General features: G+C 46.0%; 1 protein-coding gene across 1 annotated transcript in view; it reads right to left on the bottom strand.

Annotated features, from left to right (window-relative positions):
* LOC110507111 (unconventional myosin-VIIa) overlaps positions 1 to 27,450 on the bottom strand; it is a 58,174-nt gene that overhangs the window by 29,482 nt on the left and 1,242 nt on the right. Inside the window, exons 2-9 of the mRNA XM_036965589.2 lie at positions 24,523 to 24,593; positions 3,671 to 3,784; positions 3,330 to 3,482; positions 2,032 to 2,216; positions 1,739 to 1,860; positions 1,510 to 1,652; positions 259 to 372; positions 1 to 140 (exon numbers count right to left, since the gene is read on the bottom strand). The exon at positions 1 to 140 is cut by the window's left edge and continues 14 nt beyond it. Of these exons, the coding sequence (XP_036821484.1) occupies positions 1 to 140; positions 259 to 372; positions 1,510 to 1,652; positions 1,739 to 1,860; positions 2,032 to 2,216; positions 3,330 to 3,482; positions 3,671 to 3,784; positions 24,523 to 24,540 (989 nt within the window). The 5' untranslated portion in view covers positions 24,541 to 24,593. The remainder of the gene's footprint in view (positions 141 to 258; positions 373 to 1,509; positions 1,653 to 1,738; positions 1,861 to 2,031; positions 2,217 to 3,329; positions 3,483 to 3,670; positions 3,785 to 24,522; positions 24,594 to 27,450) is intronic.

The raw sequence follows: 27,450 nt of genomic DNA, 5'->3' as shown, positions 1-27,450 counted from the left end.
TTCCCCATATGTAGTATAGAGGCCAATAGTTTGGAGATCATCCAATTCTCAGTGTCAGAGAACATCAACACCTTCATGGCTGATTGGATGTTTGAATACTCCTTCATATCATCACGACCATCACACACAGTACACTTCCCCTGGAGGAGAGGAGAGGAGAGGAGAGGAGAGGAGAGGAGAGGAGAACTTTAGCTGAATTATATTTTCTTACAGCTGTTATAATAATGTTGTTAAAGTGTTAGCTAAGTGGTGTCCTACTATAGTAAGGTAGCTGTAGTCTGTGGCTTTCCCTAGTCCCAGTTTCTTCTTCTGGTCTGAAGGCATGCCCTTCAACATACAGTAGAAAATATGGTAGTTCCTCTCATCACGAGCCTGCAGGGAGAGATGGGGGGGGGGGGGGGATAGAGATGACATGATAGTAACCAAAATAACACAGCTCCTAGACTGTATCACAAAATATAGGACAGTTGCTTACTTCAGCTAGCTAACACTGCCTGTTGCAAATTATTTAGCTAATTTATTAAACCTATAGCCCAGTCCCCTGAATCCATACCTGTCTGTAGACTCTATAACCCAGTCCCCTGAATCCATACCTGTCTGTAGACTCTATAACCCAGTCCCCTGAATCCATACCTGTCTGTAGACTCTATAACCCAGTCCCCTGAATCCATACCTGTCTGCAGACTCTATAACCCAGTCCCCTGAATCCATACCTGTCTGTAGACTCTATAACCCAGTCCCCTGAATCCATACCTGTCTGTAGACTCTATAACCCAGTCCCTGAATCCATACCTGTCTGTAGACTCTATAACCCAGTCCCTTGAATCCATACCTGTCTGTAGACTCTATAACCCAGTCCCCTGAATCCATACCTGTCTGTAGACTCTATAACCCAGTCCCCTGAATCCATACCTGTCTGTAGACTCTATAACACAGTCCCCTGAATCCATACCTGTCTGTAGACTCTATAACCCAGTCTCCTGAATCCATACCTGTCTGTAGACTCTATAACCCAGTCCCTGAATCCATACCTGTCTGTAGACTCTATAACCCAGTCCCCTGAATCCATACCTGTCTGTAGACTCTATAACCCAGTCCCCTGAATCCATACCTGTCTGTAGACTCTATAACCCAGTCTCCTGAATCCATACCTGTCTGTAGACTCTATAATCCAGTCCCCTGAATCCATACCTGTCTGTAGACTCTATAACCCAGTCCCCTGAATCCATACCTGTCTGTAGACTCTATAACCCAGTCCCTTGAATCCATACCTGTCTGTAGACTATAACCCAGTCCCCTGAATCCATACCTGTCTGTAGACTCTATAACCCAGTCCCCTGAATCCATACCTGTCTGTAGACTCTATAACCCAGTCCCCTGAATCCATACCTGTCTGTAGACTCTATAACCCAGTCCCCTGAATCCATACCTGTCTGTAGACTCTATAACCCAGTCCCCTGAATCCATACCTGTCTGTAGACTCTATAACCCAGTCCCCTGAATCCATACCTGTCTGCAGACTCGTGACTTCTCCAGCAGGTATTGTTCTATCTTGGCCCCCTCTATGGCTCCTCTCTTGTTGAAGTGGATGTCGATGTATTTCCCGAAGCGGCTAGAGTTATCATTACGGATCGTCTTAGCATTGCCAAACGCTGCGGACAGACAGCACAAAGCCCTCAACACTCACAACTAGAACTACTATAGGGAGTATTATTGTGTACGTGCGTGCGTGTCCTACCCTCCAGTATAGGATTAGCCTCCAGGACCTGTTGTTCTATCCAGGAGTGTTGTCCACTGATGGCTGCTAGGAACTGCAGGATCAGCTTAGTGCTCTCGGTCTTCCCTGCTCCAGACTCACCACTGAGAACGCACGCATTCACGCACGTCCGCACACGCCCGCACACACACACACACACACACACACACACACACACACACACACACACAAAATTAGATTTGACTTGGTGCTCTCACTCGCTTCTTTGAACACACACACACCCAAACACACACACTCCTCTCCCTCTCACACACCTGATGATACAGCACTGGTCTCTGTTGTTCCTCTGCATGTTGAAGTAACAGTTGTCTGCGATGGCAAAGATGTGTGGAGGCATCTCTCCTATCTTCTTATTGGTGTACAGGCGGATCTGGTCAGCTGTGTAGATGGGCAGCACCTGGTAGGGGTTTACTGCCACCAGGATAGAGCCGGTATACGTCTGGAGGGGACGTGGGTAGAGGGAAAAGGGCAAAGGGAGGAGACCATATCAAAGATCCGACAAATGGAAAGCGGAGATGGGTCATGCTGTGCAGTGCAGTGCTGCAGTAGAGATGAGATGCATGTTAGTACATCAACTCCGCATTCTGTGATCAGGTTAAATGGACAGACACACAGGCACAATGCAGCAGGACAGTAGTACTTTATAGTTGGCCATTCTCATTCACCTGCCACATGAAAATGAAGGGGAGGATGAAGTCTGTGTGTACGTGTGAGTTGGGAACAGAAGTGGCGCGGATTTCGTCTCTCAGATGGTGCAGTCTGTGACAACTGAGTATCAGTAACGGCCACTGGAGCCCCGACAGCCATGACGGAAATGGAGCAACACCACTACCTCATGCACATACATACACTCACACTCACAAAGACATATGGACACTAACACATGCACTCATACACCTACACCCACAGACAGACAGACAGACACACACACACACACACACACACACACTCACACACACTGGGGGTGAGTATGTCAAGCAGCCATGCATGATACCCCTGTACTTACTCTCCCACCACAGTTGGTCTACAGAAAGGAAGGAGGAGAGAACGAGAAAGAAAGAGAGAGGGGAAAGGAGGAAGAGGAGGGACAGAGAGTGAGGGAGGAAGAAGGGAGAGAAAGAGGTGAAAACCAAGACAAAAGCACAGGTTGACTGAGAGCAGGAGGGACTCAAACACAGAGGGGGAGAGAGGGACAGAGAGAGAGAGAGAGAGAGAGAGAGAGAGAGAGAGAGACATAGAGAGAGACAGAGAGAGAGAGAGAGAGAGAGAGAGAGAGAGAGAGAGAGAGAGAGAGAGAGAGCGAGAGAGAACAGCGAGCTCCTAGCAGTAGTAGGATAATAGTAGCACTGCAGTAGTTGAATAGTAGTAGTGCAGTAGTACTCACATATATAAGATATAAGGTGTTCTGTATATCATATGAGCAGGTTGTATTACTATAGTTGTATAGTAGTAGTGCAGTAGTACTCACATATATAAGATATAAGGTGTTCTGTATATCGTATGAGCAGGTTGTATTACTATAGTTGTATAGTAGTAGTGCAGTAGTACTCACATATATAAGGTGTTCTGTATATCGTATAAGCAGGTTGCGGAGGATGCCGGCCTCGTTGAGGTCTCCCAGACGAATCATGTCCTCCACCCCATGGATGGAGGTGGGGTGCATGGGCTTAATGTTGGTTGCATTCTGGGGGGATATCCAATGCTCCTGGAGAAAGAATGGGCTGTTTGTGTAGGGCTGGAACAAATGCCTGCAACATTTTGGCCACCCCAAATTATTATTTTGTGTGAATGTTGACCGAATGTTGGGTGAATGTGGTGTGAATGATGTGAGAACGTTGTAAGAAGGTTGTGTGAATGTTGTGTAAATGTGTTGTGTGGGTGTTTGAGACTCACATTTCCCTCATCATCCAGAACCTGTATCTGTCCAGAGTCACAGAGTTTGACCACGGCTCCGATGGGGACCACAAACTCCCGGCCCGCCTTCAGGTCCAACCACACATAGTCCCCCTGGGAGAGGAGATATACAACAACACAATAAATGGTTTGAGTCCCAAATGGCACCGCATTCCTCATATAGAGCACTAGGTATGTAGGGAATAGGGCACCATTTGGGACAGAGCTATACATTTACAGGTCCACATATCGGGAAGGAGAGGGAGAGAGAGAAAGAGGGGAAAAGAGAGGGAGAGGGAGAGAGAGGAGGAAAAAAAGAAAGGGAGAGAGAGAGAGGGAGAGGGAGAGAGAGGGAGAGAGAGGGAGAGAGAGAGGGAGAGAGAGAGGAAGAGGATGAGGGGGAAAGAGAGGGGGAGAGAGGGAGAGAGAGGGAGAGAGAGAGAGAGAGAGGAAGAGGGTGAGGGGGAGAGAGAGGGAGAGGGGGAAAGAGAAGGCTAAGTATTATAAAAGCAGGAGGTGTATTGCAGACCTAGAAGAGGTGGTGATATGGTTGATAGAGATGACGTCTTAGAGCAGTGCTGACAGGGTTCAGTGTCATAATCAACATCATACAATGACATCATCAATGTCACACATACACACCGCTGTGTATATGCCTAACAACACCCCTTAGTGATGCATTACTTACCATATACCTCTGCTTCTTGTACCTGATTGCTTATAATATACAGACAATCTTTATTTTGGGAACAATACATTTTATTGTATCGTAAATGTGGCTTCTATATGGTAAACCAATTACAACACTGCCCAAGCTCCTCTGATAGCTCAACAAGATGACCTGCAATCCATTCACAATACAAACACAGTCCTACACACGCACACACACACACACAGTTTTGTAGTCCTACCGGTAGCAGTGTAGAGTGCTTGAAGACAGTGTTGACGTTTCGTACTAGAGCCCATTTAGCCTGGTCTTTCTCATACAGGTCCACATAGTCACGACGCTTGTACATCCTCACTGTTGGTCCACACACACAGACAACCCTCAATGTCTTCCACTGGCCAAACCCAAGTCCTCCAGTACTCTATTCCTCACACACACCTTCTCAAAGTCTCCCACCATCCAACCCTAATTTGCCCAGTAGTCCAGTCTTCAAGTCCTATACACATCCCACCAACTCCACACCAGGTGGTCGCCAACGGTAATGTGATGTCACTTTCTGTCCAGGTGTGTTCTGATATCAAAGATGCAATGAATATTGGCTCTGCCTCTTCCTCTCTTGTTGTAAGTTTGAGAACAGGAACGAGTAATAATAGAAAAATAACAATCAGACTGTCTGTCTGTGGAACAGGCTCAGACTCACACAGATAGATAAAAACAACAGCAACAGCAACAAAAGAGAGAGAAGGCTGTCTGTGTGACTGTCTGGAGGACCTCCTGAGAGACACAGCTACAGGATGAAACAAGACCCCTGGGTAGACCTACTCCTCCTTTCCTCCTCCTTCCCTTCTCTCTTCTTTCTGTTCCACTGCTCCTGAGGAAACTGAATCTAGGTCCTGGTGTTTTGTCTACCTGCTCTCATCTTCCTGATCGACTCACGCCATCACTGCTCTCTCTCTATTTCTAATCATCCCTCTCTCCCTCACGCTCTCTCTGTCCCTCTCTCTCTCTACATGTCATTCCACAGCACATGTGATCAATGGTTCTGAATACCTGCTACAGCAGTGACAGCAAGGAGGAGTGGAGAGAGGAATGGAGGGGAGGAGTGTTGGGTGGAGAGATAGAGAGAAGGATAGAGAGAGGGATGGGGTCTGGGTGGTAGCATCATTCCCTGTGTGTTATATGTCTGTTTAATTAAGTAAATACCCCTCTGGCAAACGACCTGGGACTGGACTGAACACTACACCACAGAACACAGCTGTCACACACACACACGCACAATCACGCTCATGCAGGCAGGCAGGCAGACACACACACCTGTCACCAGGGCCAAAACCACTATCAGCAACCGCAGTCTCAATAATTTATAAAAGCTACCAGATCTGTGTCTCTGTATCCCCCTCCGTCTTTCTCCACACCCTCTCTTTTTCTCTCTCATTCGTTCTCTCTTTCTCATTCATTCTCTCTCTCTCTCTCTCCCCCGCCCTCCCCCTCTTCCTGTCATTCCTATATGCCTTATCAGATAGGTGTGTCTTATTGTTGCCGCCTGTAGCATTGAATGCCAGGGAAGCCATAAAAAAATGTTCAGTGTTGAGCTAAACTGAGTGAGCTCTACTGTGAATGGTCCTGGCGCAGTGTCAAGGGAAGCAGGTTTGGATTTGGCTTCACACCAATCACATCAAAAGCCAAATTACATTGACAGAAAAAACTTGAATTGTTGCATCTCATTGTGTTGCTGTCCTCTGATGTTTAGCTAGCTAAAATTGTCCCATTCCCAAATTAGCCATGGATGGAGATAAGGATTTAGACTTGTGGTTTCACTTAATTCTCCATACTCCATGATTATAATGCGATTCTGATCCAACCATAAATTCATATATTGTGCCCCTTGCCTGAGAGGACGGAAGTTCAATATGTAGCTAGATGTAGTAGGCTAATGTTAACTAGCTGGCTCATTGTTGCACATGAAAGGAAGTTAGGCTAGCGAGCAAGCATTTTACCCAGGTAGCCTAGGACAACAAAAACTAAAAGTGTGTAGGTTCTCTTTCAACTATTCGTTTCGGTATTTCACTTATGGGATACGCCCCCAGCATTTTCGTCAGAAGCCTTTATTATACTATGCCAGCTATGACTGGCTGGACGTCGAGACGTGTGCATCGGGGAGGAGCGTCCCTCCTATCCTATAAAAGCAGGGTCTCTGAGTCATTCAAACACCTCTTTTCGCTTTTCATCAGAAAGCTTACCTCCACACGACTGCATTTTGCCTCCAACTGCTCTTAAATGCTAGTAAAACTAAATGCATGCTGCCCGCACCCGCCCTCCTGACAAGAATCACTAGTCTGGACGGTTCTGACTTAGAATATGTGGACAACTACAAATACCTAGGTGTCTGGTTAGACTGTAAACTCTCCTTCCAGACTCACATTAAGCATCTCCAATCCAAAATTAAATCTAGAATCGGCTTCCTATTTCACAACAAAGCCTCCTTCGCTCATGCTGCCAAACATACCCTCGTAAAACTGACTATCCTACCGATTCTTGACTTCGGCGATGTCATTTACAAAATATGCTCTCGTTGGCTGGCCCTCAATACATATCCGTCGCCAAACCCACTGGCTCCAGGTCATCTATAAGTCTTTGCTAGGTAAAGCCCTGCCTTATCTTAGCTCACTGGTCACCATAGCAACACCCACCCATAGCACGTGCTCCAGCAGGTATATTTCACAGCCCAAAGCCAACATCCCCAAAGCCAACACCTGCTTTGGACGCCTTTCAATCCAGTTCTCTGCTGTCAATGACTGGAACGAATTGCAAAGTCACTGAAGCTGGAGACTTATATCTCCCTTAATAACTATAAGCACCAACTGTCAAAGCAGCTGACAGATCACTGTACCTGTACACAGCCCATCTGTAAATAACCCACCGAAGTACCTCATCCCCATATTGTTATTTCTTTTGCACCCCAGTATCTCTACTTGCACATCATCATCTGCACATCTATCACTCCAGTGTTAATGCTAAATTGTAATTATTTCACCACTATGGCCTATTTATTGCCTTACCTCCCTAATCTTACTACATTTGCACACAGTGTATATAGATTTTCTATTGTGTTATTGACTATACGTTTGTTTATGCCATGTGTAACTCTGTGTTGTTGTTTTTGTCGCACTACTTTGCTTAGCCAGGTCGCAGTTGTAAAGGAGAACTTGTTCTCAACTGGCCTACCTGGTTAAATAAAGGTGAAATAAAATAAAAAATAAAATTCTGAAAATTAGCTAAATTGTCCACAGACGTGAGCTTACAACTCACTCAGTGTGCAGTGATGGCAAGTTTACTTTTCCTTCACCATAGTAAGAGGGAAATTATTTGAGGGAGAAACGGGTAGAGATGTGACACGGCTAACTCGTTTCATGACCAAGTTAGCTGTATCCAAACAGTGACTAGATGTCAGCAAGCTAGCCACCACGCTAGCCACCACGCTAGCCACCACGCTAGCCACCAAACTAGCCACCACGCTAGCCACCAAGCTAGCCACCACGCTAGCCACCACGCTAGCTAAGTTTTGTGGTTTTACTTCGACAAGAAAAGTTTTTACGCTACACCAAGCTATCTTTTATAATCTGTCTTTTCGGATACGGTATCCGGCCATCACACCGAGTGCCATTTTCGGAGATAACCCACTAATTGTTGGCTATTTTTCCGATAGCTAAAAACATACTGTGATGGACATTTTTATGTTTGTGCTTTTCTAATAACCAATATATGTGTCCTACTCATGTGCTTTTCTAATAACCAATTTTTGTGTTTATGCAAGTGTCTGATTGAGTGAATCCTCACTATCATTATCTGCAATTTAGCAGTACGCCCATAACCTTGTTTTGAGAAAGGGATCTCAGTTTCAAAGTCTCAGGTTAGCGAGAAGAAGCCTTGTGAGGTATTGTCTGTCACGTTCATGACCCAGTATTGGTCGGTCACATGTAGGAAGAAAATGTAACTTGTCTGTCTGTATATAAGAGAACTAACAAGACTGCCCCGGGTGGAGCTCCTGATCGACATGTATACTTGGTGCATTGAGTTAGTTGGAACCTATAGTGGAAAATTAATTACATTTAGACATACTATGCTGTTTTTACTTAGAGAATTGTCCATTGTTATATGTTAGTGTTTTTTTGCTGATGCAGGCTTGTGTGACAGTCAAGTCTGGGCGTACAGATAAGAGATGTTTGGGTGCGACCGCAGTATGTGACATCCTGTTGTCACAATCTACAGGAATTTAGCTGTGTGGAAACTTGCAAGAAGGAAAAGACAATCATGGCAATGTCAGCATTCTTAATCTGCACAGACAAGCTAATCACCTTTACACACCATGTTTCACCCCTGTTTCAACACATTTCAACACACTAAACTGCCACATAGACAAAAGAGGTTGTACTTTCTATAAAATCATCCTATTTTTCCAACTTAATTGAGGAAAATAAGAACAATACAAAATGTACTGTTGCAAAGCTAACTAAAAAGCAGCATTTCCCAAGAGAGGATGGCTTTCACTTCAGCAGTGATAAATTCATGAACTTCTTTGAGGAAAAAATCATGATCATTAGAAAGCAAATTACAGACTCCTCTTTAAATCTGCGTATTCCTCCAAAGCTCAGTTGTCCTGAATCTGCACAACTCTGCCAGGACCTAGGATCAAGGGAGACACTCAAGTGTTTTAGTACTATATCTCTTGACACAATGATGAAAATAATAATGGCCTCTAAACCTTCAAGCTGCATACTGTACCCTATTCCAACTAAACTACTGAAAGAGCTGCTTCCTGTTCTTGGAAACCCTATGTTGAACATAATAAACAGCTCTCTATCCACCGGATGTGTACCAAACTCACTAAAAGTGGCAGTAATAAAGCCTCTCTTGAAAAAGCCAAACCTTGACCCAGAAAATATTTAAACTATCAGCCTATATCGAATCTCCCATTCCTCTCCAAAAAAATTAAAAGGCTGTTGCGCAGCAACTCACTGCCTTCCTGAAGACTAACAATGTTTTTCGAAATGCTTCAGTCTGGTTTTAGACCCCATCATAACACTGAGACTGCACTTGTGAAGGTGGTAAATTACCTTTTAATGGCGTCAGACCAAGGCTCTGCATCTGTCCTCGTCCTCCTAGACCTTAGTGCTGCTTTTGATACCATCGATCACCACATTCTTTTAGAGAGATTGGAAACCCAAACTGTTCTACACGGACAAGTTCTGGCCTGGTTTAGATCATATCTGTCGGAAAGATATCAGTTTGTCTCTGTGGATGAATTGTCCTCTGACAAATCAACTGTAAATTTTGGGGTTCCTCAAGGTTCCGTTTTAGGACCACTATTGTTTTCGCTATATATTTTACGTCTTGATGATGTCATTCAGAAACATAATGTTAACTTTTACTGCTATGCGGATGACACACAGCTGTACATTTCGATGAAACATGGTGAAGCCCAAAAATTGCCCTCGCTGGAAGCCTGTGTTTCAGACATTCTTCTTCTTTTAAACTTAGACAAAACAGAGATGCTTGTTCTAAGTCCCAAGAAACAAAGAGATCTTCTGTTGAATCTTGATGGCTGTACAGTCGCCTCAACTAAAACTGTGAAGGACCTCTGCGTTATTCTGGACCCTGATCTCTCTTTTGACGAACATATCAAAACGTTCTGTCTAAAAATGATGCAGAAAAATGTATCCATGCTTTTGTCACATCTAGGTTAGACTACTGCAATGCTCTACTTTCAGGCTACCCGGATAAAGCACTAAATAAACATCAGTTAGTTCTAAACACGGCTGACGAGAACCAAAAGATTTGATCATATTATTCCAGTGCTGGGTGGGGATATATCCTGCCTGTTTGGCCCTGTCCAAGGGTATCGTCGGATGGGGCCACAGTGTCTCCCGACCTCGACTGTCTGTATGTCGGGGGGCTAGGGTCAGTCTGTTATATCTGGAGTATTTCCTCTGTCTTATCTGGTGTCCTGTGTGAATTTAAGTATGCTCTCTCTAATTCTCTCTCTCTTTCTTTCTTTCTTTCTTTCTCTCTCTCAGAAGACCTGAGCCCTAGGACCATGCCTCAGGACTACCTGACCTGATGACTCCTTGCTGTCCCCAGTCCAACTGGCCGTGCTGCTGCTTCAGTTTCAACTGTTCTGCCTGCGGCTATGGAACCCTGACCTGTTCACCGGACGTACTACCTGTCCCAGACCTGCTGTTTTAAACTCTCTAGAGACAACAGGAGCGGTAGAGATACTCTGAATGATCGGCTATGAAACACAAACTGACAATTACTCCTGAGGTGCTGACCTGTTGCACCCTGAACAACTACTGTGATTATTATTGTTTAACCCTGCTGGTCATCTATGAACATTTGAACATCTTGGCCATGCTCTGTTATAATCTCCACACCTCATAGCCTGGTTCCTTTCTAGGTTTCCTCCTAGATTCTGGCCTTTCTAGGGAGTTTTTCCAAGCCACTGGGCTTCTACACATTCATTGCTTGCTGTTTGGGGTTTTAGACTGGGTTTCTGTACAGCACTTTGAGATATCAGCTGGTGTAAGAAGGGCTTTATAAATACATTTGATTTGATTTGATTTATAAAAGCTGAAAGCCAACTCTATTTGAGTGATTGTTGATTGCTCCATTTTTGCAAATCTTATAATAAAGTTGTCTCTCTCTTCTTTAGAATTTCCACCACAAACCTCTTCAGCGCATTGATAATGAAGGATGATTAATATAAGATTGACTTTGAGTGTCTCTGTGTAGAATTTTCATGACAATAGCATCCAAGCTATGGCGACAAAAGCATCTCCCACTCTAAACAAGGAGAAGCTACCGGCATTAATCTTCTCCTGTGGAAACAAGATATCGGCCAAGGACACCCACTCAGCGTGATCCACTTGCCTTGGGCTGCAACATGTTTAGGAAGCGTAAGCCTCCCCAGCTCCTGTCCACACTATGCCCTCTTCACTGTGAAGAGTCTCCGTTGCAAGCTAGCATGCCAAGCCAGCCTGAGTCAACAGAATTCTAACACGGGGCTGACATCCAAAATGGCTAATCAGAGGTGGATTTCCCCACAGAGTCTCCTGGAGCAACGACCTCCAGCAATGACCTCGCGGCCTCCCTGCCGGGTTTCCTGATAGGAGACGACAACGACTCCATGGGTTTTCCGACAGCCTCCTTCCGGAATCAATGTACGGAAACGAAGACTCCTTCATCCCCTCAGGCCAGGCCAACAAGCCTCCTGCCGGGGAATCCAAAACCAGAGATGCAGGCAGGGCGCCATCCCCACCAGCTGTCGGTTTGGACCTGTAGGACGTGTGCAAATGTGATGCGAATAAATTGGTGATTCCCTGGCCCAATGCAGTAGCGGAGACCACTACATCCCGCTACGAGGGTAAGAGGCTACCCAAAGCCATACGGGCAGCCATGCAATTACTACCAGTCTTCCCAGAATTCCTATATGAGGTTACCCATACCTGGAGTACACATTTCTCCTCCAACAACCCTGTCCAAGGTGGGTCGGTGTTGGACTGTGTTGACATGGAAGGGATTGGGCTTGCCCACATGAACCCCATCGAACCCTGGTAGCTTCCCATCTACACCCCAACCAGAAGTCCTCCATGACCTCGACTGACCCCACTTTACCAACCAATTACAAGTGCTTCCAGTCCTCCGTAACAGAGAAGGTCTAATGGTTGGTCACCCCAGCGATGAGGGCTCTCAGCACTGACTCCATGCTCTCGGCATACCAAGCTGAGCTACAGGAGGAGCTAGCGGTCACACCAGAGCCGGGTCTATGGGATGAGATCTGCATTGATACAGACCTCAACCTGCATTCCCACCCATGGCCCAAGGAGCCATTCGGTCCCTAATCCCACCCAGGGGGTAATGAGGAAGAAGCGGATAGCCTAGCGATGTCCCCATAACCAGAGAGGCGATAACGGGCTTCCTCCAAGCGCCGTTCCATCTCCTCCACCAATCCTGTCCCAGAGGTGCAAGTTCCTAGACACCCCAGTATTCTTTCTGGCATACCGGGCCCAAGTCGATGGTCACAGAGTACAGCCCAAAGAGGAGAAGAGACAATGTTCAGGTTGATGCTTCTACCTCTTGTCTCACAAACACTCCCCAATGTCAGTTCACATAAAAAAATGTTACCACTAGCACAACCAGGCTACAGGCCAAAGGTGCAGTCAGACATGTTGTTTCTCACAAAATCAAAACAAACAGGGTGCCTCCCTATAACGCCACCAGAGGGAACAACCACTCCTTCTGTGGTGATAGGCCACATGAGCACTTTCCCGGAGTGCGCAGTGCGTCGAGGACTGTCGTACACCCTCCCCCCAACAGAGGGTGATGCTGCACAATCTGTAGGGGGAAGCCTCGTCATCTCTCTCTCGGAGAGGAGAGAGAACTGGCGGGCATACAGTGTCAAATTGGTTACAGGGCACGATAGACAAGAGATACAGACTACAATTCGCCTCGATTCAAAATAATCAAACATACTCAGGCTCAGGGGGAATCAGCGATGGTCTTCCGGGAGGAAATCACATTGATAATTGGCAACAGGCAATAAGAATTGTTCCTCCCAAACTAAGCTGTTTCCTGGTTCCAAAAAAGGGGGGCGGCATACGCCCAATCCTAGATCTTGAACATGTACATGAGAAAGCACACGTTCAGAATTTTGACACACACTGCTCTGCTACATTCTGTGCGCCCAGGCAATTGGTTCATATCTGTTGACCTGATCTCCATAGATTGCACGGTGGCACTGCACTCCTGGAGACACCCAACATTTCTGTCACAGGGTGTCTGGATGGGCACTGTTTAAGCCAGAACAATTATCACTACGGATGTATCTCTCTCAGGTTGGGGTGCGACCTATGAGGGCAGAATGGTGAACAGGATGCGGGGACCCCATCTTTATTCTACTCACATAAACCGCCTCAAACTCCTTGCAGTGTCCTTAGCATTAAAGTTGTTACTCCCATTTCTGGAGGGTCGTCATGTTCTAGTCAAAACAGACATTACCACCATTGTGGCTTACATAAACAGATAGACAAAGGGGACTGCAATCCTCTCACTTACACACACTGGCACACAGACTGATTATGTGGAGCAGTGTGCATCTCCAGTCACTGAGAGCTACTCATGCACCAGGAGTGCTGAATCTGGGGGCAGATTTACTCTCCAGGGGAAACCCTCTATATGGGGAGTGGAAGCTCCATCGTGAGGTAACCAATCAGGTTTGGATGCACTTCAGAATTCCTGCAGTGGATCATTATGCATCGATGGAGAATACACAGTGTCCACTGTTCTTTTCCCTGAGGCATTGGGATGCACCGATGGGAGTGGAAGCGTAGCGCAGCATTGGCCAGAAAAACACTGGCTAGCAGAGATCACTTAATTAACTACTATGTGGCCAACCGTGGTTCCTCCCTTTGCTTCGGGACCTACTGTGCCTAGAGTGCAGGGAGATATTTCCTCCTCACCCAGAACTGATTGCCCTCTGGGCCTGGCCCGTGAACGGTTCGACTTGAACACTGCCAGGCTTCCGCAAAATGTAATTTGACTATTCAGAGTGCTGATCCACCAGGCCCCTTTATGATTGTAAATGCCGTGTGTTTGAGGATCGGTGCATTAAGTCACAGACAGAGTCCTTCCAGTGCTCTGTCCCGGTAATCCTGTCGTTTCACAGGAATAATTAGAGAAAGGAAAGAAACTTTTTGGACCTAGACTTGGCGCTACGGTACCGCTTGCCATGCGATTGCAGAGAGAACAGTCTATGACTTGAGTGACTGAAGTCTTTTACAATTTTTTGGGCACTCCTCTGACATTGCCTAGTATATAGGTCCTGGATGGCAGGAATCTTGGCCCCAGAGATGTATGGGGCCATACACACTACCCTCTGTAGCTACCCTCACCAAGCGGTGTTGCAACCGGTCAGGATGCTCTCGATGGTGCAGCTGCAGAACTTTTTGAGGATCTGAGGACCCATGCCAAATCTTTTCAGGCTCCTGAGGGGGAAAAGCTGTTGTCGTGCCCTCTTGATAGTTTGTTGGTGATGTGGACACCAAGGAACTTGAAGCTCTCGACGGGTACCACTACAGCCCCGTCGATGTTAATGGGGGCCTGTTCGGCCCTCCTTCTCCTGTAGTCCTCGATCATACTGAGAGTGTCATTGCATTTTGGTGCACCAGAATTACATTCATTTCCAATGGAACGCTGCGTTAGCCTTGCAGCATTTGCAGAGGCAGTTGCAGTGCATTCTGTGTGGTGCATAAGTTGGATTTACCGAACACATTTATTTATTTATTTTATTTCACCTTAATTTAACCAGGTAGGCCAGTTGAGAACAAGTTCTCATTTAAAACTGCGACCTGGCCAAGTTAAAGCACAGTAGTGCGACACAAACAACAACACAGAGTTACACATGGGATAAACAAACATACAGTCAATAACACAATAGAAAGTCTATATACAGTGTGTGCAAATGAGGTAAGATAAGGGAGGTAAGGCCATGGTGGCGAAATAATGACAATTTAGCAAATAAACACCAGAGTGATAGATGTGCAGAAGATGAACGTGCAAGTAGAGATACTGGGGTGCAAAGGAGCAAAAACAAAAAAGAACAGTATGGGATGAGGTACTTGGATGTGTCACGTTCTGACCTTTATATCCTTTGTTTTGTATTTATTTAGTATGGTCAGGGCGTGAGTTGGGGTGGGCAGTCTATGTTTGTTTTTCTATGATTTGGGGATTTGTATGTTTCGGCCTAGTATGGTTCTCAATCAGAGGCAGGTGTCATTAGTTGTCTCTGATTGAGAATCATACTTAGGTAGCCTGGGTTGCACTGTTTGTTTGTGGGTGATTGTCTATGTTAGTTGCTTGTGTCAGCACAGGTCTCATTTATAGCTTCACGGTCGTTATTTGTTTATTGTTTTTGTATAGTTTGTATTCAGTGTTCAGTGCTTTCTTTTATTAAATACTCATCATGAACACATACCACGCCGCATTTTGGTCCTCCGATCCTTCTCGCCTCGCCTCTTCAGATGAAGAGGAGGACGACCGTGACAGGGTGGGTTATTTACAGATGGGCTATGTCCAGGTGCAGTGATCTGTGAGCTGCTCTGACAGCTGGTGCTTAAAGTTAGAGAGGGAGATATGTGTCTCCAGCTTCAGTGATTTTTGCAATTCGTTCCAGTCATTGGCAGCAGAGAACTGGAAGAAAAGGTGGCCAAAGCAGGTTTTGGCTTTGGGGGATCACCAGTGAAATATACCCGCTAGTGCGCGTGCTATGGGTTGGTGCTGCTATGGTGACCAGTGAGCTGAGATAAGGCGGGGCTTTACCTAGCAAAGACTTATAGATGACCTGGAGCCAGTAGGTTTGGCAACAAATATGAAGCGAGGGCCAGCCAACAAGAGCATACAGGTCACAGTGGTGGGTAGTATATGGGGCTTTGGTGACAAATGGATGGCACTGTGATAGACTGCATTCAATTTACTGAATAGAGTGTTGGAGGCTATTTTGTAAATGACATCGCCGAAGTCAAGGATCGGTAGGATGGTCAGTTTTACGAGGGTATTTTTGGCAGCATGAGTGAAGGATGCTTTGTTGCGAAATAGGAAGCCAATTCTAGGTTTAATTTTGGATTGGAGATGCTTAATGTGAGTCTGGAAGGAGAGTTTACAGTCTAACCAGACACCTAGGTATTTGTAGTTGTCCACATATTCTAAGTCAGAACCGTCCAGACTAGTGATTCTTGTCAGGAGGGCTGGTGCGGGCAGCAATCGGTTGAAGAGCATGCATTTAGTTTTACTTGCATTTAAGAGCAGTTCGAGGCCATGGAAGAAGAGTTGTATGGCATTGAAGCTCGTCTGGAGGTTAGTTAACACAGTGTCCAAAGAAGAGAATAAACCAGCAGCAAGAGAGACATCATTGATGTATACAGAGAAGAGAGTCGGCCAGAGAATTGAACCCTGTGGCACCCCCATAGATACTGCCAGAGGTCCGGACAACATGCCCTCCGAGTTGACACACTGAACTCTATCAGAGAAATAGTTGGTGAACCAGGCGAGGCAGTCATTTGAGAAACCAAGGCTGTTGAGTCTGCCGATAAGAATGTGGTGATTGACAGAGTCGAAAGCCTTGGCCAGGTCGATGAAGACAGCTGCATAGTATTGTCTCTTATCGATGGCGGTTATGATATCGTTTAGGACCTTGAGCGTGGTTGAAGCGCACCCATGACCAGCTCGGAAACCAGATTGCATAGCGGAGAAGGTACGGTGAGCTTCGAAATGGTCGGTGATCTGTCTGTTAACTTGGCTTTGGAAGACCTTGGGAAAGCAGGGTAAGATAGATATAGGTCTGTAACAGTTTAGGTCTAGAGTGCCTCCCCCTTTGGGGATCTCAGACGATATGAAAGAGAGGTTGAACAGGCTAGTAACAGGGGTGGCAACAATTGCAGTGGATCATTTTAGAAAGAGAGGGTCCAGATTGTCTAGCCTGGCTGATTTGTAGGGGTCCATATTTTGCAGCTCTTTCAGAACATCAGCTATCTCGATTTGGGTGAAGGAGAAATGGGGGAGGCTTGGGCAAGTTGCTGTGGGGGGGTGCAGGGCTGTTGACCGGGGTAGGGGTAGCCAGGTGGAAAGCATGGCCAGCTGTAGAAAAATGCTTATTGAAATTCTCAATTATTGTGGATTTATCGGTGTTGACAGTGTTTCTTATTCTCCATGGACTTTACAGTGTCTCAGAACTTTTTGGAGTTGGTGCTACAGGATGCAAATGTATGTTTGAAAAAGCTAGCATTTGCTTTCCTAACTGCCTCTGTATATTGGTTCCTAACTTCCCTGAAAATCTGCATATCGCAGATTCAATGCTAATGCAGTACGCCACAGGATGTTTTTGTGCTGGTCAAGGGCAGACAGGTCTGGAGAAAACCAAGGGCTACATCTGTTCCTGGCACTACATTTTTTGAATCGGGAATGCTTATTTAAGATGGTGAGGAAAGCACTTTTAAATAACCAGGCATCCTCTACTGACGGAATGAGGTCAATATCCTTCCAGGATCCCCGGGCCAGGTCGATTAGAAAGGCCTGCTCGCTGAAATGTTTTAGGGAGCGTTTGACAGTGATGAGGGGTGGTCGTTTGACCGCAGACCCATTTCGGACGCAGGCAATGAGGCAGTGTTCGCAGAGATCCTAGTTGAAGACAGCAGAGGTGTATTTGGAGGGCAGGTTGTTTAGGATGGTATCTATGAGGGTGCCCGTGTTTACGGATGCATCAAACTGTATGCGTAGACGGCTTGACAGAAATGGTAGCAGAAGGTGAATGTGGAACTTTTGTTGCACACATATCCAGATGATGCTGTATACCACTTTGCGCCATGACTCTGTCGGTGTGATCGAGGCGTGAGACCTGACCATGATACACAGTAGGAATAATGGATTTTTTTCCCATCCCATGATTTTATTTCAAGTAGGATAGCGTCCTACATGAACTAATATTGATAACCATCTAGATGTCACCTTGATACATGCACATACTACTCTCAATGGGGAGGGCATGAAGAGCAACAACACCAGGACATTGTGCCCTTCGCTCCAGCTTGACAAGCACTACTGTCCAGCAATGGCGTGGGAAGTACAATAGTTGCCTAGTATCAGGGTGACAGTCACAGTCAGCACAGGCATACAACGTATGAAGCAACAGTACACCCATCATCAGTACTTTGGGTGTAAAAAAATTAACTATCTGTTACACCCTGACCTTAGAGAGCCTTGTATTCTCTAATTTGGTTAGGTCGGGGTGTGACTAGGGTGGGTACTCTAGTTTTTGTATTTCTATGTTGGCCTGGTATGGTTCCCAATCAGAGGCAGCTGTCTATCGATGTATCTAATTGGGGATCATATTTAGGCAGCCTTTTCCCACTGTGTTTTTGTGGGATCTTGTTTTTGTGTAGTTGCCTGGAGGCACTGCATTTGCTGCACGTTTCGTTTGCTGTTTATTGTTTTGTGAGTTTCATTTAATAAACATGTGGAACTCTACGTATGCTGCACCTTGGTCCGTTAATTCTACAAACGATCTTGACACTACCATCAGCTTTAAAATAGAAGTTCAAACTTTCGTGGTATGGTAGTTCAAAGTACGGTAGTTGCGCGGTGAGAAATGGAAGAGAAAAAAAAACACTGTTCAATAAAACACATGTAACCTATAGCAGAGCGCTTTAGACACACCCACTCCTTTCCACACGCCCACAATCTTCCTTTAGACACACCCACTCCTTTCCACACAGTCACTATCTAACTTTAGACACACCCACTCCTTTCCACACGCCCACTATCTTCCTTTAGGCACACCAACTCCTTTCCACATGCCCACTATCTTCCTTTAGACACACACACTCCTTTCCACACGCCCACTATCTTCCTTTAGACACACCCACTCCTTTTCACACGCCCACTATCTTCCTTTAGACACACCCACTCCTTTCCACACAGTCACTATCTTCCTTTAGACACACCCACTCCTTTACACACGCCCACTATCTTCCTTTAGACACACCCACTCCTTTCCACATGACCAATATCTTCCTTTAGACACCCACTCTTTTCCACACGCCCACTATCTTCCTTTAGACACACCCACTCCTTTCCACACAGTCACTATCTTCCTTTAGACACACCCACTCCTTTACACACGCCTACTACTTTCCTTTTGACACACCCACTCTTTTCCACACGCCTACTACTTTCCTTTTGACACACCCACTCGCAAATACTCCGGTAGCCATATTGAGCTGCAGCTACCCCCTTCTCCCCAGTCCAGTCAATAATTCACTGAGAGATGTGGCTGCTGTTATTAGAGACACATACTAACCATAACAAACACAGACAAACACACAAGGCGAGGAGAGGAGACACATAACAACCCTTTCCTACCCCTGACAGACCCACCCTCCAGAGAAGACCAGGTGCCATCCTGGCCTCCAGTGGTTTTCAGTAAGTATTACACCACAAACCACAGCTCATATGACTATATGACTATGACAATTTTAATTGAACCTTTATTTAACTAGGCAAGTCAGTTAAGAACAACGTCTTCTTTACAATGACAGCCTACCAAAAGGCAAAAGGCCTCCTGCGGGGACGGGGGCTAAGATTAGAAATAACACTACTACAACACTACATAAAGAGAAACCAACATGGTAGCGGCACAAAACATGGTACAGACAAGAGCACAAAGGGCAAGAAGGTAGAGACAACAATCCATCACGCAAAGCAGCCACAACCGTCAGTAAGAGTGTCCATGATTGAGTCTTTGAATGAAGAAATGGAGATAAAACTGTCCAGTTTGAGTGTTTTTTGCAGCTCGTTCCAGTCGTTAGCTGCAGTGAACTGAAAATAGGAGCGACCCAGGGATGTGTGTGCTTTGGGGACCTTTAACAGAATGTGACTGGCAGAATGGGTGTTGTATGTGAAGGATGAGGGCTGCAGTAGGTATCTCAGATAGGGGGGAGTGAGGCCTAAGAGGGTTTTATAAATAAGCATCAACCAGTGGGTCTTGTGACGGGTATACAGAGATGACCAGTTTACAGAGGAGAATAGAGTGCAGTGATGTGTCCTATAAGGAGCATTGGTGGCAAATCTGATGGCCGAATGGTAAAGAACATCTTGTTGTTCGAGAGCACCCTTACCTGCCGATCTATAAATTACGTCTCCGTAATCTAGCATGGGTAGGATGGTTATCTGAATCAGCGTTAGTTTGGCAGCTGGGGTGAAAGAGGAGCGATTACGAAACCAAGTCTAGATTTAACTTTAGCCTGCAGCTTTAATATGTGCTGAGAGAAGGACAGTGTACCGTCGAGCCATACTCCCAAGTACTTGTATGAGGTGACTACCTCAAGCTCTAAACCCTCAGAGAGGTAGTAATCACACCTGTGGGGAGAGGGGCATTCTTCTTACCAAACCACATGTCCGTTGTTTTGGAGGTGTTCAGAACAAGGTTATGGGTAGAGAAAGCTTGTTGGACAGTTTCAGCATAAGCAATTAACTCCAGCATAAGCAATGACCAGATTAACATTGGTCCAAACCACTACATGTATTTTTAGGGTGTAAACTTCGAAGCCAAGAGTCACTATCTGCATCCCAAATGGCACCATATTCCCAAGTGTACTACTTTTGACCAGTTCCCATAGGGGCTCCAGTCAAAATTATACTGAACAAAAATATAAACACAACATGCAACAATTTCAAAGATTTTGCTGAGTTACAGTTCATACAGTGGGGCAAAAAAAGTATTTAGTCAGCCACCAATTGTGCAAGTTCTCCCACTTAAAAAGATGAGAGAGGCCTGTAATTTTCATCATAGGTACACTTCAACTATGACAGACCAAATTAGAAAAAAATCCAGAAAATCACATTGCAGGATTTTTAATTAATTTATTTGCAAATTATGGTGGAAAATAAGTATTTGGTCACCTACAAACAAGCAAGATTTCTGGCTCTCACAGACCTGTAACTTTTTCTTTAAGAGGCTCCTCTGTCCTCCACTCGTTACCTGTATTAATGGCACCTGTTTGAACTTGTTATCAGTATAAAAGACACCTGTCCACAAACTCAAACAGTCACACTCCAAACTTCACTATGGCCAAGACCAAAGAGTTGTCAAAGGACACCAGAAACAAAATTGTAGACCTGCACCAAGCTGGGAAGACTGAATCTGCAATAGGTAAGCAGCTTGGTTTGAAGAAGTCAACTGTGGGAGCAATTATTAGGAAACGGAAGACATACAAGACCACTGATAATCTCCCTCGATCTGGGGCTCCACGCAAGTTCTGACCCCGTGGGGTCAAAATGATCACAAGAACGGTGAGCAAAAATCCCAGAACCACACGGGGGGACCTAGTGAATGACCTGCAGAGAGCTGGGACCAAAGTAACAAAGCCTACCATCAGTAACACACTACGCCGCCAGGGACTCAAATCCTGCAGTGCCAGACGTGTCCCCCTGCTTAAGCCAGTACATGTCCAGGCCCATCTGAAGTTTGCTAGAGAGCATTTGGATAATCCAGAAGAGGATTGGGAGAATGTCACATGGTCAGATGAAACCAAAATATAACTTTTTGGTAAAAACTCAACTCGTTGTGTTTGGAGGACAAGGAATGCTGAGTTTCATCCAAAGAACACCATACCTACTGTGAAGCATGGGGGTGGAAACATCATGCTTTGGGGCTGTTTTTCTTCAAAGGGACCAGGACGACTGATCCGTGTAAAGGAAAGAATGAATGGGGCCATGTATCATGAGATTTTGAGTGAAAACCTCCTTCCATCAGCAAGGGCATTGAAGATGAAACGTGGCTGGGTCTTTCAGCATGACAATGATCCCAAACACACCGCCCGGGCAACGAAGGAGTGGCTTCGTAAGAAGCATTTCAAGGTCCTGGAGTGGCCTAGCCAGTGTCCATATCTCAACCCCATAGACAATCTTTGGAGGGAGTTGAAAGTCCGTGCTGCCCAGCAACAGCCCCAAAACATCACTGCTCTAGAGGAGATCTGCATGGAGGAATGGGCCAAAATACCAGCAACAGTGTGTGAGACTTACAGAAAACGTTTGACCTCTGTCATTGCCAACAAAGGGTATATAGCAAGGTGTTGAGATAAACTTTTGTTATTGACCAAATTCTTATTTTCCACCATCATTTGCAAATAAATTCATAAAAAATCCTACAATGTGATTTTCTGGATTTGTTTTCTCATTTTGTCTGTCATAATTGAAGTGTACCTTTGATGAAAATTACAGGCCTCTCTCATCTTTTTAAGTGGGAGAACTTGCACAATTGGTGGCCGACTAAATACTTTTTTGCCTCACTGTATAAGGAAATCAGTCAATTTAATAAATTCATTAGGCCCTAGTCTATGGAGTTCCCATGACTGGACAGTGGCGCATGGGTGGGCCTGGGAGGGCATAGGCCAGGCCCAGCCAATCAGAATATTTTTTTCCTCCACAAAAGGGCTTTATTACAGACATAAATACTCCTCAGCACCCCCCTGGGGAAGAAGCCGGATGTGGTCCTGGGCTAGCGTGGTTACACGTGATGTCTGTGGTTGTGAGGCCGGTTGGACGTACTGTCAAATTCTCTAAAACAATGTTTGAGGCTGCTTATGGTAGAGAAATTAACATAAAATTATCTGCCAACAGCTCTGGTGGACATTCCTGCAGTCAGCATGCCAATTGCACGCTCCCTCAAAACTTGAGACATCTGTTGCATTGTGCTCTGTGACAAAGCTGCACCTGTGTAATGATCATGCTGTTTAATCAGCTACTTGATATGCCACACCTGTCAGGTGGATGGATTATCTTGACAAAGGATAAATTGCTTACTAACAGGGATGTAAACACATGTGTGCATAAAATTTGAGACAAATAAGCTTTTTGTGAGTATGGACAATTTCTGGGATCTTTTATTTCAGCTCATTAACATGCGACCATGTTGCATAAAACTTTTTGTTCAGTATAGAATAGTTCAGTATAGAATAGTTCAGTATAGAATAGTGCACAGTAAAGGGAATAGGGTGCTATTTGGAATGCATCCCGTGTGATGTCACGATAATAGCTGATTTACGCAGGCAATGAGACTTCAGCTCATTTGCATTTAGATAGTCAAAGGTCACAGCGAAAGCTATTGATTGGCTGATTGAACAGACACTTGACACCAATCAACACTGGTCAATAAATCCAGCCAGCACTCTGTTTTCTGCTTCAATTAACAATTAACATAGCATAAATCAACTAAAAACACTCAACAAGACATCCAGCACACACTTCTAACACTTTTATTGTCAGTCTAACACACACACACACACACACACACGCACCCTCTCTCACACACCCTCTCTCAATACAGATACCATACTCATGTGTAAGCCCCCCAACACCCCCTGTACAGAGTGATCTCTCTCACACTCATTAGTTACCAGCCACACATACACATGCATGCACACACACACACACACACACACACACACACACACACACACACACACACACACACACACACACACACACACACACACACACACACACACACACACACACACACACACACACACACACACACACACTCCTCCTCCTCCCCCCTGTCCTCTCTATTGTGTTTGGTCATGAGAGGGAGATGAATGGATGCCAGTCTCTCATCAGGGAGGAATGTGAGCAGAACACGACAACAACAACATCACTGAACAAGCACACTGTTATCATGGTGACAACACACTGTCACCATAAACTACAACATAAACTACACCTGGCACCATTAAGTTGTGACTAGCTGAGCTTGGTGTAGCTTGAATAGTCACAAGAGTGCTAACTCTGCCAGTTTTTCACAGTGGCTTGACCCAGGTCTGATGGCTACTGTGTCCATGGTAACAGTACCTACATGAGGGTAGTTATGGTTACCTGTATGAGGGTGGGGCATATGTAGCTGAGGCGACGGACACTGCTGTCCCAGCCTTCGGTTGGCCAAGGCTCTGCTGAAGTCATCGCTAATCGCGCCATGGTAAACTCATATCAGGCTCTCTCTCAGCAACATTCCTCTGGCTGCTAGCGTGGCCTCCTGTTGATCTCTTCACAAGATTCTCAGTACTTCACTGTTAGACAATTTTAGCTCCTTCTTCTGGGCTTCTGCCTGTCTGAGAATCTCCCAACCCTCTGTAGACCTGCTCAACTTTCTCCACAGACCCCTCTCCTTCCCGCTGCCCCTGGCTCCCCACCCCTTCTCTCTTTCTCACTCTCTTTCTCTCTCTCTCTCTGGTTCTCTGCTGAGAGTTGTGTGTGTGTGTCTGTGTGTGTGCATGTGAAGGGGCCTGTTCAGCTGAAGAGAAGCCATTGTCAGGGGTGATTAGACGATCAGAAAGGCTGACGAGTCGAACACCACATTTACTGGACATCAAGAAGACCGAGACACACACACACACTATGCACATTCAAGCACACACACACCTGACACTCCTGTAATGGAGCGGAAAAGCGTCTGTGTTGTTCCCCTCAGAAACATACCAGAAAGATTGAGTGTGTGTGTGTGTGTGTGTGTGTGTGTGTGTGTGTGTGTGTGTGTGTGTGTGTGCGTGCGTGCGTGCGTGCGTGCGTGCGTGTGTTTTTTTACCTGCTGCAGAATGACCATGACTCTGGTTTCTGAGCTTATGCCTGGACATCAGACGTCTCCACTTGTCCACCCTGAGACAGAGAGAGAGGGGAGACAGGGACAGAGAGAGAGGAGAGACAGGGACAGAGAGAGAGGGGAGACAGAGAGAAATGAGAGACAGAGAGAGAGGAGAGACAGGGACAGAGAGAGGAGAGACAGGGACAGAGAGAGAGGAGAGACAGAGAGAGAGGAGAGACAGAGAGGAGAGACAGAGAGAGAGGGGAGACAGAGAGAGAGGGGAGACAGATAGAGAGGAGAGACAGAGAGAGAGGGGAGACAGAGAGAGAGGAGAGACAGGGACAGAGAGAGAGGGGAGACAGAGAGAGAGGAGAGACAGAGAGAGAGGAGAGACAGGGACAGAGAGAGAGGAGAGACAGAGAGAGAGGAGAGACAGAGAGAGAGGAGAGACAGAGAGAAAGGAGAGACAGAGAGAAAGGAGAGACAGAGAGAGAGGAGAGACAGAGAGAGAGGAGAGACAGAGAGAGAGGAGAGACAGGGACAGAGAGAGAGGAGAGACAGAGAGAGGAGAGACAGGGACAGAGAGAGAGGGGAGACAGAGAGAGAGGAGAGACAGGGACAGAGAGAGAGGAGAGACAGAGAGAAAGGAGAGACAGAGAGAGAGGAGAGACAGGGACAGAGAGAGAGGGGAGACAGAGAGAGAGGAGAGACAGAGAGAGAGGAGAGACAGGGACAGAGAGAGAGGGGAGACAGAGAGAGAGGAGGGACACAGAGAGAGGAGAAACAGGGACAGAGAGAGAGGAGAGACAGAGAGAGAGGAGAGACAGAGAGAAAGGAGAGACAGAGAGAGAGGAGAGACAGTGACAGAGAGAGAGGGGAGACAGAGAGAGGAGGGACAGAGAGAGAGGAGAAACAGGGACAGATAGAGAGGAGAGACAGAGAGAGAGAGGAGAGACAGAGAGAGAGGAGAGACAGAGAGAAAGGAGAGACAGAGAGAGAGGAGAGACAGGGACAGAGAGAGAGGAGAGACAGAGAGAAAGGAGGGACAGAGAGAGAGGAGAGACAGGGACAGAGAGAGAGGGGAGACAGAGAGAGAGGAGAGACAGAGGGAAAGGATCTGGTTAGCAGCTAGCAACTCAGGCAGCCATCAAGTCATAATGACAAAGTGAGTAACAGTGGCTTGTGTCCCAAATGACACCTATACTGTGCAATACTTTTGACCAGGGCCCATAGGGTTCTGGTCAAAGGTAGTTCAATTTATAGGGAATAGGGTGCCATTTGAAACACAGTCAGCCAGTCAGTCGGCTGCTCTGGAAAATGACCAACAACATTCTCATTTGCATATTAATTAAAACTGAAACTGCCTTTGTATTGAAGTTGGCCACTCACACAAATTCAATGTACATTCTCACTGCATAACACACACACCACCACATCCTTCATCCACTTATACACACCCCTCACAGGTCCTCCATGACTGACCAGTGTCCTAACCTCATTCCCAACTCTGCCACTGTGTTTTAGACCTAGTCAATTATTCATCCCCCTAATTATACTTTAGTTTAAGGTTTTGACACACCCTTCCTGCTACACACACACAGTAGGAGGAGACAGTGAGTTGGGGGGATGGAATTTTGGGGGAGACAATGAGGGTTAGGAGGAGAGAGGAAGGTTTAGGGGGAGGGGTGAGACGGGAAGAGTTGGGTTGGGGAGAGGGAGGGATGTTTGGGGGCATAGGGAAAGTTGGGGGAGAGAGAGAGTGATGTTTAAGGGGAGGGGAGGGATGTTTGGGGGAGACAGGAAAATGCCATTTATTGGTTAATTTCCTGCAGTAAATAGATGTCAGCTCTGTGCCCCCAAGCCTCTCTGATTAAACCATTGATGAGAACACACACATAAACACACACACAAACACGTGCGGTAGGATTAGGAAGGGTAACGACTCTCCATCAATATTTTAGCATCTAATTACCACAGCAGAGGTCTGGGACAAAGGTTGCAGCCAGGGAGACCTAGCGTAAGTTGTGTGTGTGAACGTGTTTGAATATGAAAACACAGATATAGAACAGCAATTCTGGAAAACATAAATGTATACTTCTTCTTGTACACACACACACACACACACGCACACACACACACGCACACACACACATGCACACGCACACGCACACGCACACACACACACACACAGAGAGAGAGAGAGAACAGAACAGAGAGAGAAAGAGAGGGAGGAGAGAAAGACAGAGATGAAAAGAAAATTAGAGAGTCAGAAGGAGAGGCAGAAGGAAAGAAGGAGATATAATCCATTCCCTTCATTCTCTGAGCGACGCCAGTCATTGTTGTTGATCACCTGAGTGTGGGCTTCTGAGAAACAGCCTGTCTGTAATTCCATCGCCTCCACCAGCGAGGACACAGACTTTTATAGTTTTATAGGTCAGAGGGGAAGAGAGACAAAGAGACTGACTCTGGGACCTCGTCAGTACACTAAAAACACCATATTACCCCATCCCACCCACTAGTGGATACCGCCAAATCCAATCACATTGCACAGTATAATACAATGCAATATACATTCCAGAAAACCATTATAAAAGTACATTGAACCCGCCCTCAGCTGTACATACTGCCGCCCTAAGACCCTATACCTCCTGAAATAACCCAACAGGGAGGGAGAGAGAGAAAAAGAGAGACAGAGGGAGAGAGAGAGAGAGAGACAGAGAGAGAGAGAGAGAGAGAGAGAGATGCACAGCAAGGAAAAGGATACAGGATATTAGGCTAACCCCCATTGCCCCCATTAAAACTAAATTCTAATCAACACTCTCACGCAACACCAAAACTGTCAGACTGATAAACCAATCAACTGATAGAAGAGAGCGAGATAGAGAGACAGAGATGTATAGAGGGTGTATAATGACTAGCCGGGATCTGCTC

Source organism: Oncorhynchus mykiss, chromosome 27 (assembly GCF_057628025.1).
Source record: "Oncorhynchus mykiss isolate SJ-2025 chromosome 27, ASM5762802v1, whole genome shotgun sequence".
In the NCBI taxonomy this organism is placed as follows: Eukaryota; Metazoa; Chordata; class Actinopteri; order Salmoniformes; family Salmonidae; genus Oncorhynchus; species Oncorhynchus mykiss.
Note: the sequence above shows the minus strand (reverse complement) of the source record. Positions and strands in the feature narration are given on the sequence as shown.